Here is a 19,114-nt window from a genome sequence, read left to right on the forward strand (position 1 = left end):
AACAGTTGGTCATTATTTTCACAGTAATGAATAACAATACTTCCTCTAAATTCATTTTCTTTAGCTGTGTTTGGTAAACTTGTAATGACTTCTATTATTGCCGAAAGCTTTTGGAAGCAATCTGTACACCCATCCATTCTCGTGGTATAACGATGCTCTAAAGAATTATATTTTAAAATGCTACAACACACTGTTTTGTTTTTAAACTGAAGACAGATCCTTTCCAAATCATTTTAAATGAGAAAAAGACCATCTTGGGTTTCCTTCCCTAAACCCTCTGCTTGACTTGCCGGTGGTTTGGGGCAATGATTTGACTGTAAACAATGATGTTTTTAGGAATAACATATGTGACCAGCCAGATGTTGGCGGCGGGGCATTCTCTGCTCTAATGATGAAAAACCTCCTTCACACTGCTTTTCAGTGGGAATCCACACATGTTGTGTTTTGAGTTAGTTATGCATGCACACAGCCACAATCTGGCAAGCGCTACCTCCAGCTGTTAGGTGGAACTTAACAATCCTTTTCTGAATTTACAAAAGGTGGAGGCGGAACTGTTCCTGAGGAGAAAATAATGGACTTTCCGACGCCATACTGGGAGAAGCACTTTGGAGGAGAAAGGTCAGGGCGAATGTGGCCAATAGCTTCAGATCTGAAGTGGTTGCAGGATACAGTGAGAGTGCCGCTGTGTCTCTAATCCGTCAGAATGCCATTAGGAGGTGGCACATTGCTGTTATCAGAGTCAGGGTGAAGTTGGGCTTCGGTGCGCCTCACAGGGCAGCCGGGTCCGGGGCCGGAGCCGGAGCCGAGCCCCCCCTGGACACCTGACAGCCCCGGGGTCAGAGCCGAGCCGGCCGAGGTGGCGGTGTGATCCGAGGCTCAGGGCCGCCGTGACCATTAATATTGGATGAGCTCGGCCTCATCGAAATGCATAAAAGATGAATGAGGACCCAGGTGGCGGAGGCGTCCCTGACCGCCCCCCCGCCACTGTCCGGTCATTATTGACCGGGGTCACCACTGATGCTGGGACCGGCCAATTATAGCACCTGACAGTGATTAAAAAGGACTCAGAGTGCAGCAGTCGCCTGAGCTAAAATGACATCGAAGTTATTACGGTGACAATTATTCTTTGTTATGGCAATTTAAATCCATTACAATTCCACCCGAGCATTTATTGAGAGCAATAAACGAGATCATATTTCTGTCTAACCGAAACATTATGGCTTAATCTCCTAATACTGATGCAGAAATAAAAGTGTCGAGCGCAAGGCAAGCTACAGCATGTCTGAGTGACATTCATATTTACAAGGATTTTCCGCACTGTAAACATGAAAACACAAATAAACCATAGACTGTATATAAGAAGTGGACGTATGAGGCCTGCAAATGGGGTCGTGTTTACCGTGTTTACGAGTTGGGCCCATAAGAACGCCCCCTCATGTCGTATTCACGACCTCAGACCTCTGTGCATAATAAGTTAATATATAGTCATTTTAGCCGTATATTGTTTTTCTTCGTAATTTTATAATATGTCTGAGGAAAATGCTGATATTCCCAACGACCTCGTCTTCTTCCTCTGCCATCATGCCTTTGCATTTCCTGCATTATGTTACCTGCTTGCTAAACTGTTAGCCTCTGTGGCTTTTAGACGCCAACAGTAACGTTAACGTTGTCGTTGCTTAGCAGCGGTGTTCTTCACAACTTAACCACTTGAACGCCAAACATACATTGTGACGTCACCCGTTGGTTCGTGGACTGCCGTTTTGAAGCCTCGAGTTCAGCATTTTGGCAGTCGCCATCTTGGATTTTTGCAACCAAAAGTGACACGAGAGGGCGGAGCTAAGTACAATCGAACGCTGAATAAGACTTTTTTAGGCGACCAAAAATGTTAAAGGGGACATATCGTGCTCATTTTCAGGTTCATACTTGTATTTTGTGTTTCTACTAGAACATGTTTACATGCTTTAATGTTTAAAAAAACCTTCATTTTCCTCATCCTGTCTTCCTGAATATACCTGTATTATAACTATATCTGTCTGAAACGCTCCGTTATAGCGCATTTCAATGGAATTGCAACAGAATTGCGTTGCTAGGCAACAGCTTGGGTCCATGTTTACTTTACTGTCAGCTGATGTTATTCACATACACTGCAACAGGAAATAAACTGAAACATTTAGAATGTTTACGTTTAAAACCGTGAAATGTCTAAATATTGTATATTTGTGACATCACAACGCACAATTTCTGAATACGGGCTGTGTGTATTTCTCCGTATATTGAGTGTTTTGAGAGTTTAACAGTATTTATAAAGCACTTAAACCTGCTTTATAATATAAAAGACATGAAAATGTTACTTTTTTGCTAAATTAGACCTTTAAGCTGTATTCACACTACGAGCGACAACACAACAGGCTACGAGTCATTTTCAATGGAAGCCGGTGACATTAAAGCTACAAACTGACGCCCAAAACAGACGTGACGCGCTACAAATAAGAGTTGAACTGGTTTCAACTTCTTTCAGCGTTCCAATGACGCGGTGAAGCACCAACCAATCATATGTTTTAGTTTCATTGTTACATTCTGGCAAAAACAAATGCTGTTAACCAGTTCCCAGTACAATTTAACAACATAACTATGTCAACAAAAGCTTGAGCAACTCTTCAACGGACGTTTTGTTGCTTTTGTCGAACGTAGCATCGCAATTAACTTTCTAACTAAAAACGCATTGACTTCCAGACGAGGGAACAGGAAGTGCTAGAAATGCTAACTCAGTTCCGGGTTTTAGGACTCATTCCTGTAGCACTCTATATAAATGGATTTCTTTTAGCAACCGGAGGAGTCGCCCCCTGCTGGCTGTTAGGAAGAATGCAGGATTAAGGCACTTCAGCATCAGCTTCACTTCTCAGACGTCGGAGGTTGCTGCCTGGAATAAACACACTGCAGACCTACCGAGAGTCCGGGACGGAGAGAGCTCACATTACAGGCAACACTGAAATATTTATAACAGCAGATTACAATAACAACGTGCGTGCAGAGACACACACAGTCAAGGTGAATCAGCTTTTAGATAACAAGACCAGATCTGATACCCCTACTAACCACGATGAAAAGAATTCCTCACCTACTGATGACCCTACAGTGTGACATTGCTGAGGAATGGCAGCTGAAATAAAGTGACCTTGTAGTCAGTTGAACACAGATTGTCCGGTTCACTGATACATGTCCCAACACAACAGGGAGGAGAGGAGACGGCGAGTATAAAAAAAAATCATTCACGTGATTCCTGGTGTCTAATAATAATCTGAGTCCAGCTGACCGTCAGTGAATCAGACCCACACTCACCACACGTCTTCAGCTCTCCCCTCGCTGCTCTCTTTGCTTCTGTGATGTCTTAAAGAGCGTCTCCGCCTCCTGTCAGGTGTGTTACGGCGGAGATACTGCTGCCGCTCCCAGCTACAGTACGGAGGGAGAGCGCCGTGCCGACAGCTGACTGACTGTTTACACGAGGAGCTCAGGCTCTCTGATTCCACTCCCCTGCTGGAGCAATGACTTTTACCTTTAAAGCTAGGTCATTCCTGCTTCTCAACACAGAAGAAGGAGTCCAGGAGTAGATCTGGATATAATGCACCACACATCTGCTGCGTTTGCTCGCTTGCCAGGAAGCCGCGCGGCGCCGGGATAGTCGTCGAGACGACAGCAGGCGATTTGTTGTCGGGTTCAGCAGAGATACTGTACTTCCTCTTCCCCGGGGGGGAAAGCACAGACAAACAGACACGTAGGTCACCTCAAACCTGCAGCTTTAACTCCAGTCTCTGAGTTAAATAAATAATACCCTGCTCTGAGCTCCTTCTGCTTCCAGTAGAAACAGCCAGATCAGGTTCCCCTCGGCCTCTACTGTTTCACTGGCAAACCTTTTTAAAGGGCCTGCAAATACAGTTCAAATAGAGCATGGGCAGCCTCTGCTGTAACGCCGGGCTCTTTAAAGAGAATTTATTACAAAACAGCTCCAGCAAAGCAGGTTGAATTCCCACCAGATCGTGAACAGCACACACACACACACACACACACACACACACACACACACACAGATGGGGTTGGTTGGTATGAAGTGAAGCATTAGCTGGGAGAGAAAACAGAGTAGCAGCAGGGTCAGAGGAGGAGAGTTATTGAGGTATGACTGCTGTCTTCAGGAATGTACTGCAGGCAGACGACACCGCCGCCGTCTTCTCCGGCTCAGAGAGGAGAGGAGGAGTGCTATCAGAGGGTCAATCTGTCAGTCTCAACAATAACACTGGTGAAATGTCTTTGGTGTGTACAGCAGGCAGAGAACAGTAGCCCTGCTTCCTGGAGCTGCCTGAGTGATGGCGTCCAACGTGAACAACACATTTCAACCTACTGGATTTGTATTCCTGTCTGTGCTCTTCTCACTGGTTTGAAGAATCAGAACCTGAGTCTGGTGGTAGTCGACGCCACTGTCAGTCAAATCTGATCAAACCACACCATCACAGCCCGGTCGCACCTCTCTGAATCATTGCACGCAACTCCGATTTGTCCAGCTATTCAGGACTCAACAACAACGATTGCCAGTAAATCGAGCAACTCACTCGCCCAAATGGGCGTATTATCATATGTTTGTTATTAAAGGAACTCTATGTAAGAATCAGAAATGTCTTGTTAACAGCTTCACCTGTGGTCGTTAAGTCAACTAAAGTCAGCGTCCTGTTGCTGGCGCTTGTGCTCGCTCTACATAGACATGAAGGAGCATCACTCAACACAGTGAGGAGACACACGTCAGCTAAAAGCACAATATCACTCTATATTTCAGCTGCTTGGCAGTAATGTTAGCTGACCAGACCAAGGTCTCTCCATGAATCAATGCTGATCCTAGTGTTGGCTTCTCCTGCCTCAGCCTCCCGACCGTGGCCGGAGGGAACGGGGGAGACGATAACGTTTCTCTCTGCGGAGCCCCGTCACTTCACAAGACACGGGAAACCTCTGTTGGTCTGGAGGAGCTGCAGCAGTTATTTCTACACAAACGTCCACTGAACATTCACTAGATATTCTCAGAGCTAAACTAACTCTTCTGCAGTGTGGAGTGAGCAGCATGCACGTGAGAGGTGGAGCTAAAGAGTGAGAAGGAGCGCGGTGTGTGATTGAAGGCAGGCAGAGGAGCAGAGTACAGCAGAGACTCCGGTCCTGGAGACCAAAGCTCCGGTCTCCCCCGCGTCCTCCGACCGCGGCCAACACTGTTTAACAGCTTCACTAGATACAACCAAGAGGTTTTGGTGCTTCACTGTAGTTCGTGTTGGAGTCTGAGTCTGAACAGCGTAGACACACGTGAGCGCGCATGAGACACCGACCCACAATGATTTATACCTGGAAGAAGTTACAAACTGTCCCTTTTACATTTTTAAGTATTAGGGTTATTGTCAATACCAGTATATTGTGACACCACTATGGAGACCAAAACAGAAGTGAAAGGAGAGTGTATGTTGACCTGAATGTGACTCCTGATGAATGCTAAAGTGTCTCCATGTTGGCTGACTGTGGAAACAGGTAACTGTTAACATGTTGGCAAAAACAAAACAACTTTATGAGGTGATAATATCTCTGTTGTGTTTACAGCTTGTTCCACAACTAATGAGAATCAGCTAGGACTACTTGTGCCGTGTGTGGATGCTGACGCTGAGCTGACACTGAGCTGTAATGGACATGGATGGATAATTCACCACACATTTGACTCCAGCCTCTCTGTGTACGTGTGTGAGCAGAGCAGACAGGAGGGGACTCCAAGCCAAGAGGAAAAACCATGTAACTGTGGCGTTCATGAGAAATCAGCAGAGACGGAAAAATGTCTGATGGCCAAGTTACACGAGACGGTGTGTGTGTGTGTGTGTGTGTGTGTGTGTGTGTGTGTGCGTGTGTGTGTGTGTGTGTGTCGGCTACCAGACGGGGATCATGAATTCAATAACAGGACTGGACTCGCTGTGAGAGGAGGAGCGTTTTCTGTATTAAAGCATGAACTCCTCCACGCTGCGGCCGGCCGACCCACGGAGACTGGAATTACAGACCGGAGCACTTTATGAATGGTGATTGGCTGCTGCTGACTCAGGATGCTCTCGCCACAATGGCCACTAATTTGAGCCCTTCTGTGGTGAAATGACTGTGTGGAACCATTAATGCTTTAACATCGTCTCTCATGGCCTGTTTCAACGGGTATACGCTGCTCTCAGTAACACAGACAGAACCGTTTGTTATTGAGCACCACATGGAAATAAGAAGCAGCAAGTACAGGAAATCAACTTCCTGTCTATTATAGCGCTGGTTCCCAAACTTTTACATGTCAAGGACCCCTAAACTGACACCAATTAAATAAATTAAGATATCGTCCCAGGGTCCCCCATCTGATAGATGTTTTATTACAGGAAATATATAAAATCCATGACCAAAATAGTAATAGAGTCTGTCATTGTGGGACTTAATAATGGAAATATAGTGAAATTAAATTATTCCCCTTTTTGCTGGTGACCCCCTGGAACCCCCTCAAGGACCCCACTTTGAAAACCACTGTACTATAGCATGAATTCACTTTATCATCTTTAACTAGAGCTTAAACAATTAGTCCATTAATTGAATCGTTGATCAACAGGAAAGTAATTGGATTGGATTTTTTTTTTCTCGTAAAGTTATGACTTTATTCTCATAATATTACGACTTTTTTTCTTGTAATATTCTGACTTTATTCTGTAAATCTCAGAAGTTTTTTCCTCAATGTGGCCCTAATGCTCAGTAGTAAATTGTCTCTTTGGCCCTCACTGCATTAGACTAATATACTATATACTTAGACTATAAACTGTGTTACCTTCATCACAATGATCACATGTTTTGCGGCTCCAGACAGATTTTCTTTTCTTTGCCTAAAATGTCTCTTTTGATAGTAAAGGTTTCTGACCCCTGCCCTATAAGAACAAAACTTAAATTGAACACAACCTGTCGTTATGTGTGGACTCTCACATTTTCAAAATCTGTCAAGATTTGATAAATCTTTCAGTGTGGGCCAGCTCTTAACACTCCATGTTGTCGACTACAGATCTGTAAAACAGAGTTTCTCCACAGAGAATCACAGGAAAGCACCACTTTAGATCTGGTGTTCACCATGTAAGATGTGCTCATAAGTTTCTCAGAAATAACTCATCCAACATGAAAGAAGCATTAAAAAACGACTAATCGAGTAAAGAAACCTTCGTCCTCAGAGAAGGTTGCAGCTGCGATCGAAACTGACACAACTTCTCAGGTTTGACCCGTAAGATGATGATTTACTGTTTATCACAGCTGTCAAACAAACATTTAACAGTCACATCGATATGCTCCGAAAGCATAAAGCCTTGTGTGTTTTAACCTGACTTATTCTGCAAGTATTCTATGTAAGAAACGCTGCTGTCCAAATATATTAAAAGCAGAGTGAGTATCCCCCCCCAGCAGCACACAGACCAGCATCAGCCTCATAGCTTCCCCAGCAGTACACCATCATGCTGTGGAGCTCTGCAACAGGATCCCCCCCCTACCTTATTGTCCGAACTGAAATGCAGTACTTCCACATTAGATTCCACATGTCCCTGACATCGCCAGGCTGGAAACTTGGAGAAATTTGGTGTTTACGACCTGAAAGACCCGAATGTTTCTAAGCAACTTGTGGCTGAAGAGACAGTCTGCATGTAGAGAGGAGCAGCCGTTACTCCTACCAGCATCCACCCATGCCACTCCTTCTCTCTCTCTTCACTGGACCACAAAACATGTACTCGTCTTTCCTTCCTCCTCCTGAGGAAAAATGACTAACTCGCCCTCCTGGAGGTCGGGTTACTTCAGTCACCACTTCCCCTTTTCCCTTCTTTTACTCAGCCTTTGTAAAAGTAGACACAGCAGAGACTTATCCAGCGTTACCAAGTAAGGCCAGCTGTAGAATCCCTCCTTGCTTCAACGCTAGCGCATGTTCGCATTCCTCCAGCCCCTTCCTCAGCAGCCTATCACTTACTGCTGCCACGCTATCCCCCCCCCTCCCTCACACACTCTCTATAGATGGTATCTGACCTCGGGGGTGTGTGAAACACTGATTTTGGATGGGCTACACCGTCTTTGATGCGTCACTTATCAACCATCTGAAAACAAAGTGGAGGAGAATAAAACATCGCAGGCATCATGTCGCTGAATCAGCAGAGTGGAATGTGGCATAAAAAAGTTCAGTTAACTTGAAATAATATATGATGTGTGTGGAAAAAGGAAAAAAGATGTGCTGGCGAGTGAAGCGGGCTGTGGGAGGGAAGTGTTGGATGTGAACAGCTGTGTAGCCCGAAGAGCCTCCTGTTCTAAATGAAGTGAGAGGAGCTCCATGATGGTGTGGACAGTAGTCTTCATTAGCAGGCTGCTCTCTGTGTTACGGCTCCACATCACCAGCAGGAAGTAACCACAGATGTGTGCTCGGAGCCCAGGATGGTAACGCTCGCCAGGCCTACATGTATGCAGACTAACTGAGGATGCCACACTGAGATGGGTTTACTGAAATCACTGCATGAGACCAGAGTTAAAGGATGTTCACGTTACTTTTCATTCATGCTCAACAGAACAACTATTGGTCTGTGAATTGCGTTACCGTGGAGACAAACGCTACACATCATCAAAACTTTTCTTTTTTTAATATAATTTCATACCTTCCCAGTGGTGTTCCTTATGTATTCATATCCGAACATTCAATTCATTCATTTTTTATCTGTTCTAAATGTACCTTAAAGGGAGATTTGACAAGTATTTAATAATCTAATCAACATGGGAGTGGACAAATATGCTCCAATCATAACATGGCAAACTGCAGCCCAACAGGCAACAACAGCTGTCAGTGTGTCAAGGTCAGGTCAGAGGTCAAGGGACCCCTTTGAAAATGGCCATGACAGTTTTTCCTCGCCAAAATTTAGTGTAATTTTGGAGCGTTATTTAGCTTTCTTAGCGACAAGATAGTATGACATGGTTGGTACCGATGGATTCATCAAGAGTTCTATCTTCACTCTAGCTTTAAAACTGAACCGCTACAAGCTAAAAACCGCAAGTTGCGTTAATGCATTAAAGAAATTAGTGGCATTAAAGCGAATTTGCGTTACCGCGTTATTATCGCGTTAACTTTCACAGCCCTAATATACTGAAATCACTACATGAGGCCAAAGTGTTCAAAGATGTTCACATTCCATTTGATTCACGTTCAGTAGAACAACTACTGGTCTGTATTCATGTGAGTTGTATAACTGGTCGTAGTCGGGCGTAACAAACTTGAGCTGCATGTGAAGGATACGCTGACACGCAGTAAAGTCAATCCTTACAGTGATCATGTAGGAAGTCTGCCTTTGTTATTTTAGATGTTTAAGAATAGCTGAGTATTTTCACTCCCTGTTGGCCTCCGTGGCCTTCCTCTGAGCAGCTGCTCAACATTTCTGTCTGTCTCTCTATTCGTCCGCCTGTCTGTCTCTCGTTCACGCCCCCCCACCCTCTCATGGCAGGGTCAGCTATTAGCAGTCAGGAAGACTACAGTCAGTCATGTGGTGGAAATATCAGAGAACTCAATTCTCAAGGCTCCATCTTAAGGCCATCAAAGAACTAGCGGCGACGAAGGCCGACCGTTGCGTCGCCTCATGTCGTCTTTGTCTTGGCCAAAAAGTTGCACTCGAACACACCGCAAAGACTCCAGCCACCGACAAGTTAGCACGTACGTTCTGCTCCTGGGTGAGAGGAAATAACTCTCCACACCAGCAGGCGGCGGTAGTCTGTGTTCATCATTCAAAAAGGGAAACTGGAAGACCGAGGACGGCAGATATACGAGTTATGACCCGTACATGAAACAAAGCAGAGTCTGCCGACCATCTTCTCACCACTTAGCGTCATTCCAGATGTTCATGTCGCTGTGAAAATATCTGCATTGTTGGAACGATCAGATGAGATGAAGATGAACAATGTGAAGTCTTCTGTGTTTGTTCTCTTGACTTTACTCGCTTGCTTTCCTCACTTCTGTTTCTCTTCTCTGCACTGATTTGTTTAAGCTGAACAGCCAATAAGAAGGATTTCTCTCATCGACGAAAAATGTCCGGAAAATGTTCGAACAAATAAAAAATTCCAAAACAATGCTGAAAAATGTCACAAAAGTGACCGAAAAATGCCAGAAAAAAGACTGAAAAATGTTCGGAAAAAAATCCAAAAAAAGGCGGAAGAACTGTCCAGAAAATTTCCAGAAAACTAAAAATATTGACAATAAGGGGGTTTCTGAGTGTGTTGTGTTTACACAACACAAGTGCTCGCCATCCTATCGCCAAAAAATGTCAATTCTTGCAGAAATCTCCAAATGTCAAAAGTTTTTGATCCCAAATCACAGCATGGCTTCTTCTATGGTGTTCCTCAAGGTCTTGGTGTCTTAATGTGGTATTTTCGAGGGAATATTGATCAGTTTTATCAATTCTCCAGTGGTAACAAATGGTTAAATTTAGCACCAAATCTGTGTAACAATGGGTAACAATTTATGAGACATAATAGAGCATGGGGATGACCATCACATACTTCTATCATAATGTTCTAATTAATCTAATATAATTCATTTATTGCTAATCCTCAGTTTCCCATCTTTCAGATGATGTACACCACTTCTATGTGAAATCTACTGTTGACTGCTTATCTAACCCTGAACATCCTCTGTCCCCCACCACTACCCCTCTAATAAAAGAGGGCAGAATGGTAAGGGGTTAAATCAACTAATTGATCAGTTGTCAATATCATATGTTTATGACTGTTAGTGTAAAAATGTTTTGGTTGAAGACGGCCCTTGAAGTTTGTCCCTCTCTGAATATCCCAAATTGAGTGAAGAAAAAAGCTCAACAGCCGACATAATTAGTGCAAACTGAACAACAAAGGGACCCGAGTGTCACTCTGCAGCGTGACTCAAAGCTACAAAGCTCCGACTTACAGCGACTGCAGCTCCAAGTTGCGCCGCCACACTTTGTACACATGTACACAGCAGATTGATTTGACAGGGGGCTTCAGACTTTGATGTTCCTATTTCACGGTGTGGAGAAAAAATCACAGAGAGCGGCTGATATCAAACTGACCGCTACGAGGCATATCAGCCAACGGGTACAGCGGAGAACGGGCTGGCTGGCGGGCTGAGTGCCCTGCAGCACTGTGGTGTGAACGAGCTGCTGGCACAATATAACAGTGTCAGTTCGTACTGTGAGGACCGACACATTCACAGGCCCGCGCTCGCTTTGGCCCATAAATGAATGCAATTAGCACTCTATTAAAGATGACAATTCATTACACCAAGCTGCGACTGTATATCCTGTTTTCCAACTTGTTCTACAGCGAGGTTCTGAGCATGGAAAAAACAAATTATTGCCATTATTTTGGGTGAGCTGGTGTGAATCCTGAAAGCCTCTGGAGGTTTTATCTGCATTTTAAAGACTTGGGATCAGTGTGGGGAAGACCAGGGACTCTTCAAAAAGCCTTTTGATGTCCTGAATGTGGTCCTCAGCGGAGGCTGCTCGTTCCGGTCCACAATGAGTGTGGAATATTAAAAGGCCACGGCTCTGTCTGTTAACTTTAGATAAAAAACCTCGCTGTAATCAGATGAATCCTTGAGGGAAAAAGGGCAAAGCCCCCGATCTCTGTGCGGGGAATTGAAACGCATAAAAGGAGCCACTTTTATGTGCAATTACTCTGTCGAGAGTTAGTGGCGGTACACTGGGGGTGGGGGGGTCGGGTCACGTCTGCCGGGGGGAAAGTGGATGAGGAGGAAATGTGAAGCAGAATGGAGTCAGTGGGTGTGAATGATGAAGGGGTGGTGGGGGGGAGGTGTAGGTCTTCAGTGCTGATGAACTACCGTGTTTGGACAGTTTGATGTGGAACAGTGACCCACACCAGCAGAGAGGGTCGAGCTCTATCCCAGAGTTTTTCACCTCGCTGCCTTAACTCCGGCACAATCACAGGTTCTCCTCACGCCACATCAACACAGCAGTCGTTACTGTCAACCCCAGCTATTAACGCAGGTAAAACCATTAGTACACACACAGCGGGGGGGCTGACACATTACCAACGGGGTCATCGATCTACTGGAGTCAAGAGGAAAACACGGATATGTTACTACTGAACTAGAATTACCGCCTCGCGGTCGTACGCCTCCCAAGCCAACTAGTCAAGGTGCCGTTTACATCCGTGTCCGTCCAAAACATCATCACGTCATCACGTCATCGTTTTATCCTGTGAGTCATGTGTGACATTGTCATAATTGAGGTCACAGTGATCTTTGAACCACAAAATCTAACCAGTTCATCCTCGAGTCCAAGTGGACGTTTGACATATGACCACGGAAACGATAACGCCATACGATAACGTTTCCTGTCCGTGACAGAGTTAGCATGCAGCTTTAGCTCTGCTCTGTCTAGCTCTGCTTTTCCTGTCAATGTGTGAAACCCAAAGTGTTTCCATCCTTTACTGGATGTGTAGTGTTTACCACGCTGGATTTAACATGTGAGGGTGCAGGTCGTATCCACGCTGACCCTCCAACGTTTTAGACTCTCTGAGGTTTGTTTTGGTTGACGGATACGGAACGGATATGACGTCATGTTACTCAGACTACAACAATAAAAGCGGTAACTTCCTTCTACCTCCACATAGACTCAAATCAAGCAAATATATCGATTCTGGTGTTAAAAAATATATTTAAAAATCGTAAAAAAAATCGAGAATCAATGTTTTTCCCACCTCTAGTATATATACTGACCCTTAAACAATCTATAAAAGTTGAAGATGCAGCGTGTTGATTTCAGCTGATTTTCCAGCTGAAGAGACCAAACACTGTGAGGAGCAGCTCTGTCCTTTGTGTACAACCTCATCCTCAAGCACAGAACTGAAGCTGATTACCGTCTGGCTCCCAAAACAACTGAGGAACGCCACAGCAAATGAACGCTCTCCAGTCCCACCGCACTCGAAGGCAACACAAAGGTTTGGCTCATCCTTAATGAAATGGGTCTCCACCATCCAATCACCGTCTGGTGTTCAAATGGGAAACACACGAGCATTAAGCCGTGTCGTTTGGGGGGACGTTTTTGTCTTCACCCCTCCGGAGACACGGCTGCGTGGCGGACGGGGGGGGGGACGAGGGGGATGGGTGGACTCATGAATAAACATGGCCTGGAGGTGTGTGACAATTCACGCTCGGAAATGCTCCCCTCCACATCACTTATTCCCCCTTTTATGATTACCATTCTCTGAACCAGACCGAGAGTTTGCTCACTTCAACTGACCCCGTGGGTGTCTTTCTCATTATTATGTCTCACATAGGAAATGAGACAAAACGAAAGCCAGGAGAAAACCTGCTAAAATTAGCTTTCAAGCTGAGTGTGTATCACTTATTTTGGATGTATAGTCACACACTGCAAAAACCCATTTAAAACTCTTGTAATAAATAACTTTCACTTGATGGTGACATCATTGCAGCTGTATTGAAGGTCCAGAGAGCAACATTTTGAGTGTTTTTACATTAAAATCACCTTTTTTTAATTTCCTGTGAAACATAAATGTATCATTGAAATGTATTTTTGGGCGATTAGCTAACACCTCGGCCAAAACTGTACTTGACAGTTAGCTTGTGGGTCATCTTCCTCATCCTCTGATTTCTGCTCCAGGCAGCTCACAACATACTCTCTTCAGTCGACTCCCACGGCCTTAACCTTTTTTAAAGTAGAGATAAACACAAACCAAGGATGCAGATAAGTCCTATTTCAGTCTAGTAATACCATCGATATTTGCTACTATCTATGGAGGACAGAACCTGCCAAAATACAAAAAATAAATGAAAATAATAAACTCGATAAATAACAAAATATGCCATTAAAAGTGAAAAAAGTAAAGTAAGTAATTAAATATTTTAAAAATAAATATAAAGTAAATAAAAGATAAATGCAAAAATAAATAAAAAATCACAAATAAATAAAAGTGGGAACTAAGCAGACGAGTAAATAAATAAGGAAATTAATAAAAAGTTAAATAAATAAAAAAGCAAATTAAAAATGCATGTCACATTTTATCAATTAATTGATAAACTACATTAAATTTTTACTGGCTGCACCGTAACCAGAAATATAGCCCCCTTGCACCCAGAGGTTAAATTAATAAATAATATAAATTTTATATAATTTAAAATGATAAAATATTATATAATTTAATATGATAAATTATATAGTTCAATATTATACAATTATAAAATATGATATAATTTAGTATAATATACATATTTGTAATATTTAATATAATATGAATATTTATATAATGTAAATATTATATATAATATAAAGATTTAATATAATTTAATATAAATTTTATATAATATAATACAAAATAAAATATTATTATATTAACGGTTTGCACTGGATGAGTTATACTTTCTTTATTGACTCAACTAACTTGTAAAATCTGTCATGTGTTACTTTAAATTGAAGGTAATTATCATTGTTTTCTTACAAACACATACCATTTTCACAATATCTAACACATGTACAAGAAGCAAGCGTTTTTTTCATTTGTCGTGCAAACTTTAAAAAACAAAAAACTTGAGCCCAGACTGACGCTGCTCGCGTGCTGGAACAGTAGACTACAGAGCACGTGTCGTCATGCTGCCAAGCCAATAACTATGAGTGGGACCACACACACACACACACACACACACACACACACACACAATAGACTGCTCTGGAGCTTGTCAGGGCAAAACCACAACAATAGCACTTCCATTCAGACCAGTTGACCTCACAGACACGTGGGCCTCGTGCCCCATTTCAACCCCTTTAAACACGGCAGTAAAAACAACAAGCATGAAGGCTGGAACGTGGTGACCCAAACATGACACTTTACCACACAGGACAAGGACTTATTTATGTGTCTTTTCTCTAGGTGAGGAAAAAGAGAATATTTGAAGCTTTAGAATCAACAAACATGATCTATACAGCAGCTTACCTTTTATAGAAACCCGGCTGGAGACAGAGGAACTGCCAGTAATCCAAACAAAAAGATTTGAACTTCAACATTTTGTCAGCTAGTAACAAAGACTTAGATTAAAAATGTCATTGTGTGCCGACTCCAGAGAGAGAAAAAAAGCTTGTTTGAAAAGACAGTTTTATATTAAGAAGAACAAAGCAAATCCTGCACAGTTTAGGCAACAACACTGACAGCCCCACATGGTACAGTCCCATCTCAGCATCTGTATATCTGGGCCACATGGACCTGCATCCCTCTGCTCCCTTTGTCAATGATGAGCTGTCCTGTCCTGTCCTGTCCTCCCTGTATGTCCTTGATAAAGATGTCAAGCCACTGGACTTCTTCTGGAGTATTTGGGCAAAAAAAAGGTTTGTCCCAACACAACCTCTCTCTCTCTTACAAAACCTCCTCCTTGTCCTCCTCCTCCTCCTCTCCACGCTCGCTCCGTCCCAGTCAGTCAGTCAATAGCAGAGGACGTCCCCGTCTCCATCATCACTGCTCCTCAGAGTTGAGTTACAGCTGCTCCTATTGTCTGAGCAGCCACAGTGACGAGGTCTGACTCTGCTGCTGCGCCTCGCCGGGGCCACACAAAGCACACAAAGGCCTCCCCCTCGGTGGCCGTATCAATTAGGCTTTATCAGATGCTGCGCTGCCTCTGCCAGGCCGGGCCTGCTCAGAGACGAGCTAATCAGCAGCAGCACATGGTGCGGAGGAGAGGGGCGAAGCCGGCACCCAGGAGGGCCCGGCCTCACACACACACACACACACACACACACACACACACACACACACACACACACACACACACACACACACACACACACAAACACATGTACAAATAAAGCCTGGACTGGTTGCCAGGACAACCTTAAACACAGCAATAAAAGACACTGATGGACCCTTGATATGTCTCTAACTGATTGGTTAAAGAAGAGAGATCAGGGTCAGAGTGAGGGGAACTCGGCACTGAGATCTGAATTTTGTTTCAGAGCAATCACAAATAATTTCTACTCAGAAATCATCTTTATATTTACATAATTCACACTTTTAGAGCCATTGTAGGTAAAGAAATAATAATTACGGAGCCGGGGGAGGGGGGGTTATAGTCAGAGAAAATAATTTCAGAGATTAAAGTCGTAAATTTACGAGAAAAAAACTCGCAAATTTGCAAGATTATTCACAACTTTAAAGGGATAGTTCGGGTGCTTTGAATTGGTACCTACTGTAGTAGTAGATGACAGTTGGTACGCCCCCAGTTTGGAGAAACAGATAGGAGTTAACGCATGGAAGCAAAGCAATGTGCTGCTGTGGACGGGGCAGGAGCAAAACACATTTTAGACGCCTAAAAGAAAGGCTCACCTAAAAAAATCAATATGAGTTTAAGTGTACGCTATATTAAGAATATTTTCATTTTTGCTATATCTTGCCGTGAGATAGCTAAACAGTTTATGTTTCTGACGGGGAACTAAAGCCGTTATCTCTGCTCTCGACAAAGCCACCAAACTCCATTGAAAAAAAATATTTGTGACGGTTCTGATGGTCACTATGTCAGATTAGACGATTGAGAGTCATAAATTCTTGTCGTGACTCGGCCGCGACACATGGCGGACTACACGTCGGTCCCCTGTTCCGACACACACACTCTCCCAGCACCGCCGTCTTAATATACGGGCTTACCGGGGCTCAAGTCACCCCGGGCATGTTAAGGGGCCCGCGAGGCTCCGGGGGAAAACAATATAAATATAATTCACAGGGAGAAGACAAGAGAAAGAAAGCGGGCGCGCAACGGGATGCTCCATGCGCGGTGGTGTTTTTTACTCCGACACAACCTGGACTGAATATCCTAATGCGAGGAAGGTACGATGACATCATTCTGCGTAATAAGTAGCCTTCTGTTTACAGCTGTGTGCGTCTGAGCTCAGCCAGTCAAATTCACGGCCGTGACGGAACATGTCGTGGAAGGCAAAAAAAAAAAATCTAACATGCTAGACTTTCTGTCGGGACGTCGTGAGGCATCACAGATGTGGCGTCCGTTGTTGTCGTGTACTATGACGTACTACAGCAGATAAAACAGTGATTTTCGCACACGACACTCATTTATCGTTCCCGATCCCCTACGACGGCCGTATCGGGCTATAATGGGGCTGATATCGTGTAGTCTGAACCGGGCATTAATTGATTTGTATTATTACGTTTAATTGGATTCACCAAAGTCACACAATAACACAAACAAACTAACCGATGGAGGCAGCGGTAGACCAGCGACTCCCGTGTTCTGCAAGGTTAAATGACTGTTTTTGTAAATGGAGTCTGGTGGCTTTGTCGAGAGCATAGATAATGGCTTCAGTTCCCCGTCAGAAAGGGCTGTCTGACGGCAACGTGAAGATATTCTAAATGCAGCGTACACTTAAAATGATATAGATGTTTTTCTACTGTAGTAATACACTGACTATGTATAAGTACCTCATACATCCCCACTGAGAAACACCACAACTATCCCTTTTAATCTCAGATATTTTGAGTTTGCTCTCTGAATATTACCCCCTCCCTTGGCGCTGCGTAATTATTTGTTTTTTTAACTACAATGGCCTTAATACGCCGTCCAGGTGACGGCCTGGGTTCAATGAAAAAACATTCTCCATCAACAGAAACTCACTGTGAAACTTGTAAAAAATGATTCTGCATAAAGTGGAATACCCGAGTACAGCTGCATGAATGAATTAATGATGGATGTAGAGACGCAGGTCATCAATAGTTGATGATTACATATGTTCCCCAAAGTACAACAAATCATGGTCTTCAAATATCATGTAGTTTTTATATAGAAACAAAGAAAAGAAAGTATACCTCAGGGTTCTTGGATTGTTGTCAGTACAGTGAAAGGATAGAAAGCTTATGCAGAGTGGGAAATATCAAAAGAAAAAAAAGTCCATTCAGCTGAAATGTGTCAATCAATTTAACTTCAGCGATGCTGAAATGCTAAACAAACCCTATCACCACAGAGAGCTGCCACGGCGACTCTCTGCTTAATACAGATACCGCTGTTGGACGGTCGGTCATCTACTCTCTACCGTGATGATTCAGCTGTCGGTGACGTTCTGGCAGAGATGTTGAAACGCAGGCTGGACGCGATAGCGGCGCTCGCTGCAGCAGCAGCTTTCAGCTCTCAGAGCCACGGAGGAGCGGGCCGGGTGGGGAGCTGCGTGAAGCGATACGGCAATTATTCAGCCTGGCACGCGGCTTTGAAGTGAGAACAGACAGCATTTTGTAAAAAGGCTGCGAGTCATGAAAACAGCAGAGGAAAGTTTAGAGAACTGAACAGTTCACACAGTGGGACGGTGCTGCAGACCAACACACTGAATCCCATCATGTTATCAGGCTGAACCAGCTGATTGAAGGCTGAATCTAATGAAATGTTCCAGTAATCAGTCAACGCGATACTAGAATGGGATCCTGTTAATGAACACGGGCCACATGGCTCGGTTAGTACTTCACTTCCATAAAGTTGAGGGATTTACAAGAGACAGATTTAAAAAGACAAATCCGGGTTGTAGGCGAAAGCTGCTCTCACTATAATGAATGTAATGGATTTCATTTTAAGAGCCTCGAGATCTGTCGTAGAGATCCTGTATAGCTGGAGACACATTGAAAATATAGTCAATGCCATTAGAATAAAGGTTATAATCTACAAAACGTGAATATATTCCATTGAGATATCTGCTGCGAATCCAACAACAAACTACGACGAGTAGAAACCATAAACCTCTGCTTCCTGAAATAGATTTTTATGTCACTAAATCTTCATTTTTATGAAATACTCCGATCAGTAACTGCAAAGCAATCTGGTCACATGGGGCCGATGGTGAGCTGCCACTCTGCTGCTCTCGATCTCTGTTTTCAATATGTTCAGTACCACTCAGCCACCGAATTCCCCAAGACCAAAAAACACTGGATCCTACATTTCCCATAATGCAACGTAATAGAGTCTTTTGTTAACGCCCAGTGTCTTTCAAACCTCATGCCCCCAATTTATAACCCAGACAAGCCCAAGCTTGGAAAC

The 19,114-nt window shown here is 43.7% G+C and overlaps 1 protein-coding gene across 8 annotated transcripts in view; it reads right to left on the reverse strand.

The window, feature by feature from the left end:
* iqsec1b (IQ motif and Sec7 domain ArfGEF 1b) overlaps positions 1-19,114 on the reverse strand; it is a 222,108-nt gene that overhangs the window by 68,473 nt on the left and 134,521 nt on the right. Inside the window, exon 1 of one of the 8 annotated variants that reach the window (XM_037783373.1) lies at positions 7,563-7,954. The exons of the other annotated variants lie outside the window; for them this stretch is intronic. Within the exon in view, the coding sequence (XP_037639301.1) occupies positions 7,563-7,609 (47 nt within the window). The 5' untranslated portion in view covers positions 7,610-7,954. Of the gene's footprint in view, positions 1-7,562; positions 7,955-19,114 lie in introns of those variants that run through there. 8 annotated transcript variants of the gene reach the window in all.

The sequence above is a fragment of the Sebastes umbrosus genome, chromosome 1, assembly GCF_015220745.1.
Source record: "Sebastes umbrosus isolate fSebUmb1 chromosome 1, fSebUmb1.pri, whole genome shotgun sequence".
NCBI lineage: Eukaryota > Metazoa > Chordata > Actinopteri > Perciformes > Sebastidae > Sebastes > Sebastes umbrosus.